Consider the following 20,373-nt stretch of genomic DNA (forward strand, 5'->3'; position numbering starts at 1 on the left):
TTTAATTTGCTCATATTTCATAATCTAAAAATATACTCTGGTATCCAAATGAACAAAAGTGTATTTAAAATTAGCCAGATTCACACTAGCAACTCTGTAAAACATGTCATCAAAGGGACCTGAAGCAGTTATTTGGGAGCAAGTTAAATTTCAAGAGATTTAGATGCCTCCTCATCTGCAAGGCCAAGGCAAGAAACCTTTTAATGCCTTAGTAAGAAAAGACATACAATTCTGCCTGCCTTGAAGTACACACAAAGCCCCCAAGATTTCTATGTACTTTCGGTATAATCTGACAATTTAATTGAGAATTTTGGTGGATTAGTAGACCTAAGGAGACCTTTTTGACAACTCTAGATAAATCTGGCACAACTGTGTCCATTATTTTTCCAGTGCTCCAGGGAGTCTTTCAAAATCTATTAAGACTTTCGCCTATAACTCAAAATTTGAGTTGCTTTGCTTTGAACTGTAGGCTGTAGGAAACTGGACATTCACAGACTTTCAGCAGTGCTGTGCAGTCCCAGCTCCCGCTCACCAAAATAAGATGCTGCCAGAGGAGTGGGAATATATTATGTTTTCAAATAATAAAGAACAGCAAGGAGAAATATTAGGTGGAGGCTAAACATGCTCCCTTTTATAAGGTGTCTGTGCATGGACACTGGTCTCTATCTGAATAATTAAGAACTGACACTTCAGAATTCCATACTGAGCTCTGTATCAAGGATGTACATCCATATTGTTGACTTCAGAGTAATCATAGAATCACAGTCTGGTTTGGGTTGGAAGGGACCTTAAAGATCATCTAGTTCCAACCCCCTGCCACGGGCAGGGACACCTTCCACCAGACCAGGTTGCTCCAAGCCCCATCCAACCTGGCCTTGAACACTGCCAGGGAGGGGGCACCCACAGCTTCTCTGGGCAACCTGGGCCAGTGTCTCACCACCCTCACAGCAAAGAATTTCTTGCTAATATTTAATTGAATGAAGAGATGAGGCTAGATGTCAAACAGTGAGCACTAAAAAAAAGTAGAGTGTTTGTATCTTCAGTAAAAGAATGTAATTTAAAGACTGCACTGCAATGCCCTTCTGTATGGGGCAAAATGAAGAGTGCACTGGGTAGCTTTGTTGTTGTCATTACCTAACATTTGGATGTTTGTTTTGCAGCTATAATGCTCTTTCTCATGTGTGTAATATATACATTGTTTTTCAGGTGGTTTCTGCCATATCGCCTAAGGGAATCAAAGTCAGCAAAGATCAGGATGCAGACAAAGAAAACAAGAGTGAAAAGGTATTTATTCCACTCAATGCTATACCCAAGTTTTACTAAATCAAACGGTGTAATAGCATGTGTTATACCTCTGTGATAAGCCCCCCCCACTTCCCGTAGTCAGAAATGAAATTTGAAGTGTTTTGTTGAAATATCCTTGATTCAAGTAATTTTTGCCAAATTTCTGCCAGATACAAGGCAGGTTTCTGACAAATGTTCTGTGGATCTCCCCTGGGTGCTGAAACCCTGTACTTACTGCAGCTCTTCACTGGCATCTTTCTGGAAGTACCTGCTTTGCTCCAGGTGGAGGCAAATTGACTCTTTTTGTTCAGTAGAAACAGAGAAATAATAACATGTACACAGATGATATCCTTAATGTGAGGCTGGCTGAAATTCAGTAAAATCATGTTATAGGATAATTAAATCCACTAAGTCTCCTACGTTTCCCATTGCTGTGTAAAACAAGGAAATGACCGAGTGATCTGTAGCTGGCCAGCTAATTGTGAAGCAATTACTGCACAGTAACTTTCAAGCAACTTCACAGCAGATTGAAAAGAGAAAATAATCTGTTTGGTCTAAGCCAATGGATTTGTTTTAATCACTGCACTAAGGGAAAAAATTTAATTTCTCATTCCCAGCCAGGTCGCTCTGATGGCCTAGGTATTTTCTTGTGGGAACTGTGCTGACTGATAAGTGTAAGTCAGGTACTTTGAGGGTGTCAGAACTGGAGGAGCAGAGACAGAATTAGTGCAGACAATAACTTTTGCCCGGTGCAGTTTAACATGCCAACTACAAATACAATGAACTTTTCATTAGATCCTACTCAGTAGTCTGGTGTGTGGTGGATAACTGAGAAGGCCCTCTTGCCTCCAAAAGTTTTTGTAAGACTCCTTTCAGATCCTGTCAGATACAGAAGCTATCAGGCTCAGTTATTCAAAAAAATCAAGGTGTTGAAGTCATGCTTTCATGCCAGTGGATAATATCATAATGAAGCAGTTACAATCCCCTTTTCTTGGTTTTGTTATCTATATTTCTAATCTCAAGAGCGCTCATCCTCTTGCAACGTGCTGCCTTTAATCTCTAGGACTCCAGTGTGTTGCATTCTATAGCGTTTGGAGGTTAAAGAGGGAGCATAATCTTTTTCAAACCTTTTTCATCTATTGGTGCTGTAAACTGGTGGGTGGAATATAGAAGAGCTTCAGTGCATAAATATGTATCTCCCTTTTAGCTTTGAACATTGATTCACAAAGCAGTCATACTGTGCTGCAGCAGGGGCATCTCGGAGTTGGAAAGAGTTGCTATTAGTAGATTACCAGGCTGTGTCCCTATGGGGAATCAATGATGTTTCTAGTCCAGTCTTCAAAGCATCACAAGAGTGTGGTTTGAAAGCAGCTACGTACAGCTGGAAAATCTGCCTGTTCCTGCATGATGAATTACCTTTTCAATACTGAAGGTTTTCTCTGATTTGTTGGTGTTTATCCTTCTCTATTGATCTGTTTGCTTAAAAATGATCACTTGAAGTTGTTTATGTAAAACCACTTAGAACGACTTGCAGGTTGGCTGTGTAAATTGTGCTTTTGCCTCTGTGCTGGGAAGAGCTGTGTTAATACAGAAACATGGTGTAATAAGGTACTGTGGCGTAATTTACTGATCTGGCTTTTCAGCGGGTCAGGAGGGACAAGAGATGCTTGTCCTTCTGAGCCATAGCAAACTGCTGGATAAGCTTAAGTGTCTCCTGTAATTTCACACAGACTTTCTAACAAGTGTTTAAGGTCTTAAAAAGCCAAAGGGTCAACAATTAGACTACTGAGTTATTACTAAATTATAGTGATACTACTGATTTGTCATGGGCAGCTGGAAGTGGGGCTGCAGGTTTTCCATCTTTACCTGCTCAGTAAGTAGAACACGAGTCCTCTCACATTTCCTGGATCTTCTGGATTTTGCACAGTTCCACCTTAGTTGGTGTCAAGCAATGAGTGGGAGGTGTATTTGGTGTGTTGTTTACTATGGGGAAACAGCTGTCGTGTTTCCAGGTGCTTGTTATACACTCTTATTACTATTAGATTGAATTAATTTCATTTATTATTGTTATGCTGTGTTCAGTGCAGCACTTTCCTGTAATGTTTTTTAAATGGGTGGGAAGATGTCTATCTTACCCCACAAAATTTTCCATGTAGCCTGCATCGCAGTTTGCTACTTAGACTATTCAACACAAATTTAGCCTCAAGATTTTAGAAATCCATATGCAGGTTCAGCTTTCATTGCACACAGTGAAAAATTTTATTCTGCATTTGATATTTGGGTGTTGAGTCGTATTTCCCGGCTATAGAAGAAATTAATTACGGACATTCTGGTTGCTCTAATGGCATCTCGTACTCGGTGTTCCATTTCTAAAGTGCATCCTGCTATTAGTAGTGGGGTTGCATGGGATACAGTTGAACGTAATTTAGTGAAATCACGTAGCAAACTAAGGCATGATCCAGTTACTTGGAGCTATAAAAACAGTTGCTCGGACGAACAAGCACCTGTTTTCATTCCATTCAGAGCCTATTCTTTATTCCTGCTATGCGCCGCTATATGCATCATTATAGGAGCTGCCTGTATTTATGTGAGGTAATAGAATTTTATTGTCAGTTATAATTCAAAATCTTTTTTAAATTTAAGCCAAAATATAGATGAACTGTTATGTTTAAATATTCATAGATGCACTAAGATTGAGTTCTTCTTTTGTATATAAAAGTTTGACTTTTATCAGTACCAGACAATTTTGTTGTTGAGTCTCTGATGAAAAATGAGGTATAATTTAATGTTTATTTTTAACCCTTGATTAATGTTCACACTTTCATGTTTATGATGATACACAAGTATTTTGTTAACAAGTAAATGTGCATGCACAATTGTATTTTCTTTCTTTGGATGTTCAGTGTCACCTCTTGTTCTGATTTCTTGCATGAAAAGCCTATGCTGCAGAATTTAGCATTGTAATTAAGTGCTGTGTATGTACATGTAGACAGTAGGATTTTTTTCCTTGTGCGTGAAGGTTACAAAACATAACTATTTGTCTTTGAATCCATTAGAGAAAATATGGGGCTCCACCTCCAATGAAATTGCCACCTCCTTATAGAGCCCTTGAAAGACTGCATGTAGAGGAAGCTGACGTGGATGGAGAGGAGGATGAGGATGCTTGTACGGAGAGTGAGTAGTGCCACAATCATTACATCAGATTACGTTTATGGAACGCAATCAGCTTGTGATAAACGTATCTGCCATTTATTGTTTGTGTTATGGGAAGCAGTGCTCAGAGGGGCAGTAGCATCTGATCCTCAACCTTGTCCTTATGAAGGGCTACTGATTTGTAACTTAGTCTTCTCTTCCCAGCCAGGCTCCGATAGCTCAGCTCTTCTGAAGAGAAAGGGTCAGGTTATTTTCAGTCTAAAAATGTCTAAGCAATGTCTAGAGGATTTGCTTAGGCAGTGCTGTCAGCAGTGAAAGGCAGATGACGTGCTTTACTGTTGTAATTGCAGTGGTAGTTGAGCAGGCGTAGGGTGAGAACCACTGGTACATAGTGCTTGTCCAGAAGAGCCTGCAGCTGATTTCAGACAATACTGTTCGAACAAAATATTTTCCTTTAAGAAGAAAAATCTGCTGATTTATTGTTTCAATAATCTACTGAAAAAAAGGATCCCCTTTTTTTGTAGCATCTTTTATGGGAAACGTTCTGCAATTGCCCAGTTCTGGGTTTTGCAATAAATTATGACGATATGCACTCTGTAGAAGAGTAGGGACCTAAAGAGTAGGATGCAGTGCAGCTTGAGAGCTCTGGCAGCGTGACTCGGATTCCAGCATACTGCTTTGTTAATTACAAATTTGGATAAACAGAGTATTATTATACATAGCTTATCTTCCAATAAAATATTGAAGAATACTAAAATTGCAGTTAGGAATTCTAAATAATTTTCTAAAATTAGTTACCTTTTATTTTTTTCCTCTTTATACTTTCTTGTACCAAATCAAGCATACCTGTGGGATTTTTGTTGGGGTTTGGTTTAGTTTTTTTTTCTGCAGCAATTTATCTCATCATCTTTTGTCTTGAAGTGGTTTTTGTTTGCACTAGTTACAGGCAAGCCAAAACAGAGAGATGCCTTTGACCTTGAAGCGATCATGGCTCCTATTCAGAGTGGAAGCTCCTAATTTGGGGCCTGCTGGTGGGAAACCTCTTCCAGCTGCTCTTGCTGATTTCCTTGGCAATGGCATGCTATTGAAGCCGAGATAATTAATGAGTTTGGTTGGTTTGTCACTTTTAGGGCTGCTTTGGTGGAGACAAGAAGGATTTTGGAAGATTGTTCTAATGGGGGCACAGAAGCAGGGTGTTCAGCTCTGCCTCTGTGGCTTTAAGGGAAAGCTGAGAGTTCTTGAAGCAACTGAGATTTTTCCAGAACTCCCCCTTACTGAGTTTGCCATCTCAGCTGTTTGCAGTATGCCACATAGTTACCTCAAGAAGGTTTTTCAGCATTTTTGCGGGGAGTGGTAGTCAGGAGGAGCATTTGACTGCAGACTCTGTGGATGTGGGACTGAATATATCTTGAGCTGTTAAACCAACTCGGTAAACCTCCAGTTGTAGCAAACTGATTTCAGCTTGTTATTAAAGTTATAATTCCTAGTTAAAGGATATATAAGTAGCCTGACATCTGAGTTATCTAATTAGGATATGCCTCAATCTGAGTGCTTGCTAGGCCTAAGTTAATACTTTGCACAGAAATAATTTCTTATTGATGGGCTTGGTTATTTTTTAGCTGTTCTGCCATCCCTAATGATATTGCCAGCTGAGTCTAATAGCTGAAAAGGTAAAGCTACTTCTGATATTAAATACATCAATCCTACCAGATTTGGCAGCAGCAAGCAGATCTATTCAGATGAATCTCCTTCTCTCTACCCTTTTTACTGACTGAAGTTGACTGTTTTACAGTAGCCATCTTTCCCATGAATCTTGGAAAACCAAGATATGCATTTTCCATTTTATTCTTCCCCAGCTCATTCTGTTTCTTTAAAATAAAAAACAGGCTAAGGAAGCTTAAACCAAGTTTGTATCTCAACTCTTGAAGTAAAAAGCATGTTAGAAACGATCTAACTGTACTTCATGATATTAAGCATCTTGGCAGCTCTGGAATGGGCTTTTACAGAGTCTCTTTTCTGTGATCACTTGAAAAACAAAGTTTTCTCTGTAAATTCCAGTTCAGTATTGTTTTTGTGAACTACTTAATATTCATAACTTCTGTCCTGATTCTTGAGCACCTTTCCCAGAAATCTCAGTCCAGGCCAGTACTTGCCTTTTTAACACTGTCCGTTTGCATTTTCGCATTGATCTATTCCTTACCCGCTTATCCTACTATTTCTACTGTTCTTGTAAACTTAACTAATAATTTTATGAGCTTCACTGAATGGGCGAACTAGATTTATTGTCTTCCTTATTTAGAAGATCAGGTATCTTAAAAGGACGAAGTGGTGTCAGCTCAGGTAAATTCACGTCATAGCTTCTCTTTTCATTTACTTCCTGTGGTTCTCAATCTGTGCCAATAGCGTGGAAGGCCTCAGTGAGCATTTTGAGGTGGGACAGCTGTTAAATCTGTACTCTGGTTGTGCTCCTGATGGGTTTTATTTTTTAGCATTCTTACTAATACAACTGCAGTGTCACAAACCTCCTCATCAATTTATTTTGTACTCCAGAAATACTTTATTTGCTCCACTTGACATTTTCTTCTCCTTGCTTGTCAGTTCTTTAAACCTATGCTTTCATCTTTTCTCTCCATGTCCTTCATCATTCCCCATACTGAAAATGAAAGCAAAGCATTGTTAGTCTCCCTACCATATTTAGAAAAATCCTTTCTGTCCCATCCATACTGCTTCACAGTCTCTGTGTTTTGTCTGTTTTCCCCTTAAAGTGGCTGAATAACCTTTTGGTATTGATTTAGTTTCCCCTCTGGGATCTAAATCCACTTGCCTTTTGGCAATGCTCCCTTTTATTTCTGCTTTTCTACCACCAAAACTGTAGCTTTCGTTGCTGAGGAGTTGTAAGGAACAGTCATTTCTTGTAGATGTTCTACCTCTTCTTTTCGAAGGTTGTTTTTGATCCAAATAGAGTGAATCCATATTGGAGATAGAACTACTAGGTAGCTCTTGGTTTAGAGAAACTCCAGGCGTCCTCTGTGTTTCTGTGGTTTAAGAAGTTTAAAGAAGTTCCAGGTGGTTTTTTTTTTTTCAAATGTGTCTTCTTGCACCCAAGACCTTTAATTTCAAACCTGCTTCTCCTTTATCTTTGTTTCATTTGAACCACCATTACTTCCAATAGTATTTTCTAAGTTCTGCAATAGTTTTTTGCACCCCTTTGAAGGCAAGTTGAAAGTAGTATTTCCACTTGTTTTATTTCTTCTTCTGGTGATACTGTCAAATCTTTATCAGTATTCAACTCTAACCCTGTGTGATGTGGGTTTTGTTTACTCTTCGCTTTGACTTTGCTGTTTTAAGGCTTTAAAATAGTTTTGTAAAACTTGCAGTGTGTGCATCCTGCTGCAAAAGGAGCCTCCAGAATGCTTCATCTTAGAGACCTGAAAATGCTAAAACATGGGTTTGGAGTTTTTCCTCCCCACACTGCAAACACTTTCTCCATGCAGAGGTTATTTTGGAGGAGGTCACTCTCCATGAAGAGGTTTTTTAGGCTTCCCAAACGTTAAAAACATCACATTTTGAATAGGATTTTTTTTTTTTTAGTAGGTAAAAGGAAGGGAGAGCATACAAAGGAACTATTTGTACTTGCAAGCAGCTGTGCTCCAGACTGCATCAATAGGCACTGGTGTGTTTTCCTTTAGTGGTGGATGGCTGTAGGTGTGCACTAAGGATCTGCTAATAGACTAATGTGCACCCTGTTGTGGCTTATTGCTATAATGAGGGGTTAGCAGTAAAAAGCAGCAGAGGAAATGGATGGGCAGAGTGGTTTGTAATGGAATGTTTTGTGAGGTTTTCCTTGGGGCATTCATAACAATTTAGATATACTTTTTGTGATTGAGTTGAAACAATCATAAGTTAGATAGGAAAGACCTTAAAAACTATTTATAAGAAAATTAAAAAGACAACTGTTGAAAGAACTTGGAATCCTTAATTTCAATTGATATTGTATTTTTTTAGTAAAATATATTGTCCAGTTAGTTGACTGAGATTGATCTGGTTGATTTCAAATAAGTTTACAATAATAAAAATAGATAATAATAAAAAAATTAGTGAAAGGTGGCTGAGATAGTGGACTAGATACTGCGGTGCTCAGACTTCCTGTCTGCAAGGATATTTAACTCTATCTAATAAGGGGATAATAATGCCCCCTTCCTTTTATTTTGTCTCTAGATAATGTAGAAATCAATGAAGCTGTAAGAAAGCATAATTTATCTTCCTAAAATGCTTTTTGAGGAATGGTGGTTTCTCTACCAAAGCAAGAGATTTTAGGACTTCTCTAATGTTTTGACTTTGCGTTCCCTGTTGTGATAAATCTGTGGCTGAGTAGGGTGCAAGAGGGGTGAGTGTGTGTGTGTGCACACGTGTAGGTTGGTTCAGACAAACCCACACTGCCTGTTGTCTACGTAGGATGGGGTTGGGGTTAGAAAGCACTTGGGCACGTGAGCAGAGTGCCCTCATCCCACGCAAGGCTTTTAGCAGCTTCCATAGCATCAACGACAGCTGTACGCACGTGAGAGGATGGTGGCTTTTATGAAAAAAAAAAAAAAATCCAAAAAAGGAATAGAGTTCATTTGAGACTTTGTGGAAGGTATGGTGAAATATATGGGGCATGCAAAAATATGACCTGGGGAAGTGTCTGTGTACTGCTGTGTGCAAAGATGGGAAAACAATCATTGGCATTTTGGAAAAATGCCAGAATTATTAATAGTGACTAAATGAAAAAGAACCCACTGATAAATCAATAGAATTCTTGAGGATCGGGCTGTTTAGAGTCTGTTTTATGCAAAGCTGTGCTAAAACAAAGGAAAAGCAATTCTTAATTCTATTTTTTGGGGGGGGGGACACGACACCAGAAAGCAGTGATGTTCAGGTGAGGCAGCTTGTGCAGCCGAGCAGTGCCTCTCCAATAGATGTCACTGCAATCAACAGCAAGTAGAGATGACGGTCAGAGAGTAAGATGTAGCTTGGGAAAATGCTTCAAGCTTTATGAAAATAAAATATTGAAAAAAAAATAGTAATTGCAATATTTTATTTTCTTAAATATAGTAACAAGTGTATTTAGTACAGTGGATTTCCAAAGAGCATTCAAGAGCCAGGATTAAACGAAAGGAGCAGTGACTTTCATTTTTTAGCTCTGTGTTAATCTCTATTTAATACGACTCTGTACTGCTAATCTTCTTTTCCCAGTCTTGTTCTGACCCGTAATTAGCTAAAATGTGTAAGTTTTGTAACCAGCCCTAATATCAGATCCAGAAGGGCTGTACATGCTGGGCAGACTCGCAAGCTGTCATGCCACATGAGGATAGATTATGATGTTGGTGTCATTGTAGTTAGAGGTTGTGGGTTAGTTTGGGCTTTTGTTTTGGGGCTGGTTTTTGGGGTTTTTTTTACTCTATTTGTGAATCACGTGCACAGTTCTCATCATCTGATGAAGTATTGCAAGAGGAAATTACATTTTTGATGAATTAATAGTAAAATTACAGCTGGGACTTCTTGTATTTTTACTGTGTGCTTATGCATAATGCACTGAACAGATGGCTTTGTGTGTGCTGTGATACATATTCTAAAGAAAGGACAATGAACTTGAAAAATGAACAAATTAGTGGTATTAACAAAATAACTGAGTATTTTGAGTTGTTTTAAATGCCGCATTTGGAAGGAATTAGTAAGGACTTCCCAAAATGACTAAGTATGTTTATAAATTTAGAGAGAGATTTTATCTTTGCTTTTTTTAATTACTAAATGAGGCATTTTGAGTCTTTTCAGTGTTTCAGTTCATCACTCATTGCAGTAAAACTAACATTGCTTGTTCAGAGTTGCAGTAAAATACAAGTTATGATGAAGTTTGAGTCTTTCTTATGCTTGTGATGACAGATTGGTTTTTTTTCTGACACTAAAAAAAAATAAAACAAAAACCTACAACCAAACCCTATGCCATGGACACATACCAGTGTTGGGAAACTGCAAGATTTGCAGCATTGGGAAATAACACATTTAATGAAGCCATTTGACTAAGAGAAATTCATTTTTAACCCCTGTAGTTTGCATGAGAAGGATGATGCTTAGATAAATAACGTCTATTAACTGCTACTTTGCCACGCAGCGGGTCATTAAGCGCGATAGTACCTGCAGCTAAATGAACGTTTGAGGTGACTCGTGTTTGGGGATAGAGATGTCATTCGGATGCTGGCAGAGTGAGCCGGTGCACAAACAGCAGCCGTAGAGCATCAGTGGGTCAGATGTGGGAAACCAGAGATCTGCTGCTCCCTGCATACTTTCATAGGCAGCTTTCATCTGCTGGCAGATGTAACTGTTAGCTTGTGGGTAGCTTGAAATTAATATAATTGATGGCATCTCATAATAGAAACAGACAGACGGTTTGCCCTTAAGGAGAGAAAAATCTCAGGAAAATAGGCCCAAGGTCGTCAGAAGAAAGACAAGCCCTGAGTCTGTGTGTGATGAGGATTTGAGCTGCTTACAGCACTGAATGTTTGTCAGGAATGCAGATATCCTGAAGTCCATGCTGGTACAGCAATGGTACAAGGGGGTTTCCCAGGTAAGCATTTGGATCTCTCTATATATTGTGTTTGTTTCCAGCAAGTCATTTTAAGTATTTTCGGTGATAATTTAGAACTAGTGAAATGCTGGAGATAAGAAAATAATAGCACAGATCTTTTTTGTCTCAGTTTGAAGCATGGACATATAGCACGATTGGAATATTGAATGCATTTAATATCTTTAAAATATTTCGTCTTCTGTTTGCTTATAAATCATTGTTTCTGTGTGTGTTGGTGTTCAACATTCTTATACACAATACTGACATGAGCACGCAGTGCTTAAAGTATAAGAATCCCTAGCATTAAATTTCTTGCTATATAGAATAATCTACTCTTCCATAACTGTTATTGTAATGTAGAGACAGATGGCTGAATTTTCTTCACTTTGCTTGTTAAGAATGTGTTAGGTAAATGTTTTTAGACTAAAATAAAAAGCTGCTGGGGAATCTAAACTGAATATTCAGCATTTTCATGGTACAAGGATGCAAAACAAGAATAAAGCAATGTGATAGTAAACAAATGAGCTATTTGCAATGAAGGATAATCTAATCTTTAAATATTGCCTTAGATTGCGTTTGTTCTTAGGTATGATCTTTTCTTCCAACACAAGCCAGGTATCCAGAGAATAGCATTAAAATGCTGGGCATGAAATATACTGATTTCATGTTTTAAGGTTATTACATTGTCTAAGGCATGGTGCAGGTGGCTTATGCTGTTTGGGATCTTTGATCTTACTCAGGTGTTGCAGATAAGTAATTTCATATAACTTACAGATAGAAGATAATGTCTGTGGTATAAATTTGCATACACAGGTATCACTGTACAAACTTGCTAAGAGGATAATACAAGTAGATCTTTATATTGCTGTCATTGAAGAACACTTAATATCACTGCAAGGACTTGCACCTAAAAATATGTAAAAAGGATGTAAATATTTAAATAAATGAAAGACACACTAGACCATGAAAGGTGGTTATGTTTATATTCTTGAATGTCTGATATTTAGATAGGGAGATATCTTTCATCATTACCATCATAAATGATGTTGCTCCACTGCACAAAAAGAAAAAAAAATTAAAAAGAAAGTCTACTGTGCATCATGTCTTGTCCAGACTAGCACAGCATTGCTTTTAGTTAGAATACAGAATAGATTATTTGCATAATAGCTCTGTTCCAAAATGGTCTGCTAGGTTTAAACAGTAGCTGCTCCTAATACATAGTGGAAATAAGCTCCTAACAGAAGGGAAAGTGAAAATGTTAAACGACAATAATTTTATTCTTTACAGATGTTACCTAGTTTCCCATGGTATTACAGTAATTGAGACAGCTGTCCAGAATCACTTCTTTAACTGTTTGAGAAAGTTGAAGTTATCTTTTGCTCCTCAATCTTAAGACTTGATTCTCCCTTATTCAATGTAGTGGCTTAGGGCTAGTCATCAATTTACCTTCTGCTTTGAGCAGGTATGTAACTGCTCTTTATCAGGATAGCTGGCATTTAAAGAGCAATCCAGAATATTTATGTGTAGGTATGCTGGCTATAATACACTCTGACAGACGATTAAAAATTTGCTTTATGCCTTATAGTGACCACATGTGTATCAAAACCGACTTGCAAGCTAATGACATTAAGAAGGAGAGCTGTATTCATAGATATATATGTGTGTGTGTGTATAAAAGACTGATATCTGCATCAGATGAATATCTGTATTTTATCAGCAAATTCAAAATACTTTTACCATATTGAAATGAGAAGAGATGTTGCAACTGGCTAAAGGACAGTTTCTGCTACCCCAGAAGTAATAATGAGCCTTTTATTATTAGTGTAACAATGGGCATGTCTGTCTGCTTCATCAGTGCTTAGAGATCATGGCTTGTGCTTTCCTGTCTCTACTTCCCAAAAAAAAGTTGTTAGAGGAGACGTTAAAGCATTGAGCTTTTGGGGATCATCAAGGAAACAGCAAATTTCTGCTGCTGTGAATGTAAAAAGTGCACGTGTGTGTGCACGTGTGCTGGGCAGAGGTGGAGTGGAGGTCTGAGGAGCATAGCCCTCCAAAGCTGGGGAGCCTGGGCTGTGCCAGCATCCCTCTGCAGAGAGCTCTGTGTGCAGGCAGAGCCCGTAGCCATTGTGCCCGTTCTGCGTGGGCCCTCCGTGTGCTCCCCAGAGGCGAGGGGTGAGCTCCTCCATCAAGACACCCATCAATCCAAATTACCTCCGTGAATGGGAAAGTGTTCCCAGCAGGCAGATGGCGCGTCAGGTACCACTGACCGGTGGCATCCTGGTGCTGTGTGCTGCCAGCTCTCTCCTTGCCCTGCCCACCGCCGGGGCTGTGGGAACCAGCCGCTGACAGGATCCACAGCTGCAATTCAAGATCCAGGAGCAGCGCTGATGTTGGCGTCGTATTCTGGGGTCGTTTTGAGAAGGTAAGGGAGAAGGGCGAGCAAAGTGGAGTAATGGGGTTTGTGAGTTAGAACGTGCAACAGGAGAACAGGACAGGTAAGAGAACTGCTTGGGGTCTTGGTCTGGGGGAAGGACAAGGCTTAAGCGCGGAGGAGGACCCGACTCTTCTGCGTGTCTTTATGCAGACAGGCCAGCACAGAGCCAGGAGCCACTGGCATCCCAACAGCAGTAGTTGAGTGAGCTAAATTTGGGAATTCCTGTTCAGCTGATGAGTGAACTACTGCCAGAGGACAGAGCTACAGGTGAATTACATACGGTGTCTAAAGCCGGGAGTGGTAAACCTTTACTTCATCATACTGTTTTGTGGTTATTCTGTAGATACCAAATGCTTTTAACAGTTGTTCTGCGGGGTTTTTAAAACACTTTAGGTTGTTTCAGTTGTTTTTTGTATCCCTTAACTGAAAACCAAGTGCATGAACTATCACATATTTATAAATACATATGTGTTTTATCTGCCATTTCAGAACCATAAGCTTAAGTAGCATTTTTTGACCTGTAAATGTTAAAATTATGTAGTATACTGAACCATATCCTCTGTAAAGTGAGGTGGGAAGTCATTGTTTCCATGGCATGATGGTCCTGGGAATATTACAAGATATTGAACATAAGTTCTCATGCTTGTAACGTGCTGTTACTTAGAAGTTGAACCACATACCTAAATTAGGAGGAATTTGGATGGAAATGCCAGAGAGTATGAAGGCACGAGGGACTTGTTTGTGTGTGCACATACGTGTGGAGCTGTTATCGCTCTTTATGCTTGTGGGAGCAGAGGGGGATTACACCATCCAAATGGTTCTTAAAGATTTTATGCTACTAAGTCTCCATTGCACCAGGTGCTCTGGGAATAAACAGCAAGCAGCAGCATTTGCTGTACCTTAAAACACCACCAAAGTGTATCCTATACTACACGGTGCATAATGGTCCTGCAGTTGTCCGGTCTGGTAGAGCCATGACCGTTCTGTAACGCGGTGGCCAGGGCCACTCAGCGGCAGCAGGTCAGCTGGGTACCCAGGGAAGGAGGAGGAACAAGATTCCCTTGGTGCTGGACCCTCCTGCTCCCTGTGCCAGGGTCATCTGCAACTCAGACCTTCAAATCTGGACTTTTTTCTGCACTGAATTGTAAACCTTAATGCAAACTGTGTTCTGAACCAGAAACTTACGTTTCTTTCAAGTGTCTGGCAAAAAAAATCTGTTCTAAACCCCATAAGGTACTTGCCTCCATTTTGTAGCCTGTTATTCTCATAGGGGTATGACAGGTTATTTGAGGATTAACGCAGCATCATTTTGTTGTGTTTCATTAATGCATTTAAATAGACAATGCAGTAATTTCACAGCAAGAGCTCATTTCAAGATTGAGTTGTTAGAAGTATAGAAGATGTGATTTTTGAAATACTGTTTTTCAAAGGAAGGAAAGCCATTAAGTGAACAGCCTGACAGCGTGGTATGTAGTGAGGTGTCACTGAAGGGCTGGGAGAAGAGTGGAAGAGGCAAAAATGAGATGAGACTGGGATGTGATGGACGAGGGAGTAAGTAGAGCTGTATGCAAGGATGAGCATGGGCAGCTTCCGAGCGAGGGCCAAGAAAGAGGTTAAAAGGGATTTTGTGAGGAATGGGGAGTTCAGCGAAGCCTTTCGGGGACAGAATGATGTGGCCGTTCTTTCGTGTGTGCAGGAGGCATATTGTGGCGTTGTAAATGAGTAGGACTTGCACAGTGACACGCGTCAGGGAGAGCGCCGGCTCGGAAGGGCAGAGCGAGCGGGACCCGCGGCGGCCGCTGGCAGCGTGAGCGGAGCGGATGGCTCTTGGCATCAGAGCAAACCAACAGGCTGACCCTCTTGGCGTCCCTGGACGGGGCTGTACAGTAGCCAGTTGGTACATCTGCTCCGGCCCGTCCCTTGGTAGCCGTGCGTTGGCAGACCTTCGCCTTTTCCTTGTGGCTGATTTCCGTCCTCTGCGCGGAGAGATGTGCAAGAGACGTTTTGAGGGGAGGAGAGAGGTGCTGGTTGGGTGCTCCCTGCGCTGCCTCCAGCCCGGACTTGAGTGCAGAGTTGTGAAGAGTTTAACAAGTATTTCTGTGAGTACTGCAGCTAATAAAGTTGGATTCCTACAGATTTGTGTCTCCTGTTCGACCGACTTGAGTGTCGAGGAAGGTGTGAGCTCTGATTTAAGCTTTTCCTGTGGCTGGAGCATTTCTAAGGGCTTTCTCTCATGTGAATTCTTTGACGCTTTAATAAAGTGTGATCTCACACCGAAGCCTTTCCCCCAGTCAGGATATTTATCAGGTTTCTCTCCTCTGCATGGCTGCCTGTTTTCATGACCCTTTTACAGTACCTTGGAGACCCCTAGTCCACCATCAGATTTGCTTCAAATTGGCCAGCAGGTTCAAAGGTTTGGGGGCAGGAGCCTGGATTGCACAGAGTATGATTGCATAAGCTTTGTTCCTATAGGAAAACAGAATAAAGTGATTTACCATATTAGAATTAATTATATTAAGAGATTAAAATATAATTAATAAACACTGGAGCGTAACCCCCGGACCGCAGTTCGGAAGACTTGGCGTCTCTTCTGGCTTGGTTACCGTCTGTTGGACGTCTCGGTTAGCCATCTGTCATAGGATACACAAAGCATCTTGAGCCTTCTGGAGCACCATGCCACAGTTTCTAGGGGTTAGATGCCATTTAATTCTTTTTTTTTCTTAAATAAAAAAAAGCAGGTTCCACAGAGTTCCAGCTTACCCAAAAGACAGTGTTTATTCCTGAGGAACAAGTCTTGGATGCATCTGAATCATCCATCTGAAGGCTAAATTCCCCAAGAGAAAGCAATCCATTGAATATCAACCCAAAAGAATTACAGTAGAAACTACCATACCCCACTCTTATTTTTCCCCTCAAGCATTTTGTTTTTTTAACTTTCTCTTAGTTGATTTCTTTCTCCAGTCAGAGTGGAAAAAAGTAAGTCTATTTAATATAGAGAAGTTTATCCGTTTAGCTCTTCCTCTTGGACAAATCCTTGGAGATGGATTTCTTTTGCCAGAGGAAAAGAGAGAGTGCCTGACATACTGCAAGTCTCTGTTCACATACATCATCAATTTCCTGATTATAATTGTGTTCATTTAAAAAATGCCCAAAGCTTAATGCATTAATATCTTTATTTCATTAAATACATTAGAGAGAAGCCATTTGTTACCTAAGAACGTATTTTGAAACTGAAAAAAAACCTGTTAAAATACTCTCTTTGCTTGTTTGTGATTTTATTTTTCTTCTGCCGAGAAATGAATGCCGTGCTTGTCACCTCTTATTTGAAATGTGCTATAAGCAAAGGTGTCTGACCCTAATCCTTTTATTTTACTCTTTGTGGAAGAGAAAACAGGTCTGCCAGACCCTGTCCTTTGCAGAGATTAAAAACAATAACAATAGAATTTCTGATACAAAATATTGTCTTATTTAATCAAATCTGTCAAGTTTTATGATGTCATAAGTGCAGCATAAACCTGATTAACTTCTTGAATAGACTCTCAAGACAGCTGATTAAATAAGATGTATGGCTTATTTAGGGAGAGTATACAACTGCTTCATGATTTCACAATGATGTTAAATGGGGATTTTTGTGTGGGGAAGAATTGTTATCCATTCCTCTGTCCAGATCCCCCCACCTCCCCTGATGGAAAAAGAACATGGCAGTTGGCTGTGTAAATGCAAGAGTTGCTGTCTGACTGATTCTTTCAGTGGTAGAAAAATCTGTGTTCTTATTAGCACAGCATACATAGTTTATATCACATAGGACAATTTAAAATTATTCCAAGTAATAAACCCTTGCTTTCTCATTTTAAGAAGAGACATTTGAGTTAATTCTTTATTTGGTTGGTACCTTTCTCTTTGGGAACAGTAGCATTAATCAAACGGTATGTTTTCAGCCTGGAAGTTTGCATTTCAGCTGTTCAGCTACATGAGAAGCGTTTACTTTGTCATCCTCCTCTAATGTTCTGCTGTTTCTCAGGCTGAAGCTCCACAATATAAGACTGTCTAACTGTGAGCTAAAAGCAGGAGCACCCTTTGCCTGTCCCCGCTCCCACCTTCCCCAGGTGTTTACAGTACTTGGGTGCTTGTTGCTCTTCCCTTCCTCAGCCTGTTCAACTCACTCAGCAGAAAAGTGCTCCATCATTAAAGAGGAATGGTTTTCTGGTGGGTTGGTGACCTGCAGAGGCTCACAGGGGAGTCTGAGGAGCACGAGAGCTGGCTTGAACAGAGGAGGGAGGATGTTCTTCAGCGTCGCTTCACATGGGACTTCTCATGGGCTAAACCCATGATCAAAAATTAGAGTGCTGTGGGTCCCTTTCTTTCATCCTCTCCTCCATAAGGCTGGAAAAGGTCTTTACTTCAGGATACAGCTTGAGCTAAGGCAGCACCTCAGCAACGAGTGCAAAGCAAGTGATGAGAAGGAGTGGGCTGTGCAAATACTGCTCTGCCCAACGCTGTGCCAGCTCGACCAGGCTGGCGTGAAACCAAAGCACATAAAGGGGGCTGCACTTTGCTTCTCCTGAAGCGGGAGGGGAATGTTGGGCCGTGTTAAAGACGGGAGCGCAGTGATGCGCTGGTGCTTGCTCTTGGCTGAGTCTTGTAGCTCAGTGGCTGGCCTGGGAAAGGGATCCTGTGGATTAGTGTTACCAGAAGTTGCCAGTAGTACTCTCTTAATCAAAGGAGAGCCCAGTTGTGTATCAGAAGCCTCGTTTGGAGATGTGGGAGTAGATCACTTGTCTTCTGAGCTGCAGGTCTCTCTTGGACTTGAAGCCAACAGTTGCCCAGTGGTTGGTATACCATTAGCTTGTGTATCTGCTTTACGTTTAATACTATGATTAATGTATTAGACATGATAAATGGAATATACACATCATAGCTGAAGATATGGAAAGATATAGTATAATAACTATTATTGTGTTTTTATTAGTAGAAGAGGCTTTGAAGTGAAATTATAGGTATGTATTTGTTTTGTTCTAAGGCACAGAAATTGGCAGTCTGCAGCATTGCCAGGTGGTGCAGTCATTTTTCACTTTCATTTTTCCTCAGCCATCAAAGGCGAGCCATGACATTGGGAAACTCAGGTTTAAACTTAAAGAAACAAAGCCTCTAAGCATTGCTTGATGTTGTGAAAAGCTTGAAAATGACTCAAGTGCAATCTGATAGCTCAAAAAACAGGACCTAGAACCAACCCAGACTTACTCTCTTGAAATTTCTTGGTTCTGTAGGATCATTGTATGATGATGTGAGGTATGGAGTGGGCTGGCCCTGTTCTTACCTAATATTTTGTTTCTTGGCTTCATAGCCAGAAGTGTGCAGTGACAAGGTGGTGATGTAGCCCACCAAACACAGCGCAGGGATGGTCTTCAAGTAGCTGACAGACCTCTCAGCAGCACTGGGGAATTAGAGAACATGGTTTCAGTGTCCTGTGCAAAAGCACAGAGGATCCTAAAAGTCATCAGATAGTTTGTAAGTGTTTGAGGAGCTGTAATCAGTTTGATGAAAGACTAACCAGGTATGAACCTAGCAAAATACTGATTCTGTATTTTAAAAAAAAAAAAAAAAAAGGCTGGTCAGGTCTGTTTTGTGAGTGGAGTACGCTCTATCACCTTGTGTCCTCTAAAAGCTGCATGTGCATCTTTTTTAATATTTGGCTGCTTTTTCGTTTAAATTAGATTTGCCCTTAATTTAAATCAAACATTTTCTGCTTTTGACATGCATTGTAAGTTTTAAATGGCCATCTACATTAAGATCTGAGCATACGCTAACCTATTAGCATAACTCAAGTGAAAAAACTCTTCAGGAAAAGTATGTGTGCACCCAGAGAATTGAGAGAAATCTGGACCCAGAACCGACTGTAGTAAAAAAAACAACTTTTGACTTTTTCTTCAGCTGCCTGAAACAAAGACCTATTCTCTCTACAGCTTATTCAACTAATTCAGTGGGAATGAAAATAGCTTATCAAACTTGAACAACTTATTAGGAGCTGAAAAAGGATATTTTTCTTTTCTGGTCTGTGAATAAAAACGAGGAGTGTGAAGTTGAGAGTTGTCAGTTGGAAAATTATGGAAGTGTTTGTGGCCATGGTGTGATGGCAGGACCTCCTCCGAGGTCACTGCACAGCGTTTGTCGTTAACCAGGTGTTGGTGAAGGCCCAAAGACAGACAAAAGGAAATCTTTGACAAAGTGGAAATTAGACCGTTTAAAAATGTTTTTGATCACCATAGAACCACCATTATCTACTGTTAGAATAACAATGCTTTTGTTTAATATTCCAGTTTTAAATGAAAACATTTAAATAGAAACATTTTTGTTATATTAATCACAATTGGCATATTTGTATGCAATATTTTTATTACAAAGCTGTTGCTTATATTTTATTTGCATTCTAATTTCTGTCCAAATACAAAAGTATATATTGTTAGGAAAAATATATAGTATAGAAGAAATGTTGTTAATAATACCTGACATATGAGCTAAATCTTGAGCATTTCAACAGATGTGTAGTAAATTTTATATTTCCTTAAATACTTATATAGCATTTCATCCCCATAGTTGGCCTAAAGAAGGAGCATACAATATAAATACAACCTTTTGTTGCAGATAAAGGTATTTTTGTAGTGACTAGCTAGTTACAATCAATCTTTATCAAAATAACTAAAAACTAAAAATATTAAACAGGATTAAAATTTACCGTTAAGACTGCCATTGAATTAAATCACAACTAAAGCACGTGATGATGATCTGTCTTCCATGGTTCTTCTCACTGTTAAGACTTGCACTGTATTTTCCAGTGTAGCTCTGTGGGTATTTTCCTGGGCTTTACAGTCCCACATGACTCATCCAACTTTAATCTTTT

At 39.8% G+C, this 20,373-nt stretch overlaps 1 protein-coding gene across 1 annotated transcript in view; it reads left to right on the plus strand.

Annotated features, from left to right (window-relative positions):
- PATJ (PATJ crumbs cell polarity complex component) overlaps window positions 1-20,373 on the plus strand; it is a 147,010-nt gene that overhangs the window by 57,277 nt on the left and 69,360 nt on the right. Inside the window, exons 26-27 of the mRNA XM_068407131.1 lie at window positions 1,207-1,284; window positions 4,341-4,458. Of these exons, the coding sequence (XP_068263232.1) occupies window positions 1,207-1,284; window positions 4,341-4,458 (196 nt within the window). The remainder of the gene's footprint in view (window positions 1-1,206; window positions 1,285-4,340; window positions 4,459-20,373) is intronic.

This window comes from Nyctibius grandis, chromosome 8, assembly GCF_013368605.1.
Source record: "Nyctibius grandis isolate bNycGra1 chromosome 8, bNycGra1.pri, whole genome shotgun sequence".
NCBI classification, from domain to species: Eukaryota; Metazoa; Chordata; class Aves; order Nyctibiiformes; family Nyctibiidae; genus Nyctibius; species Nyctibius grandis.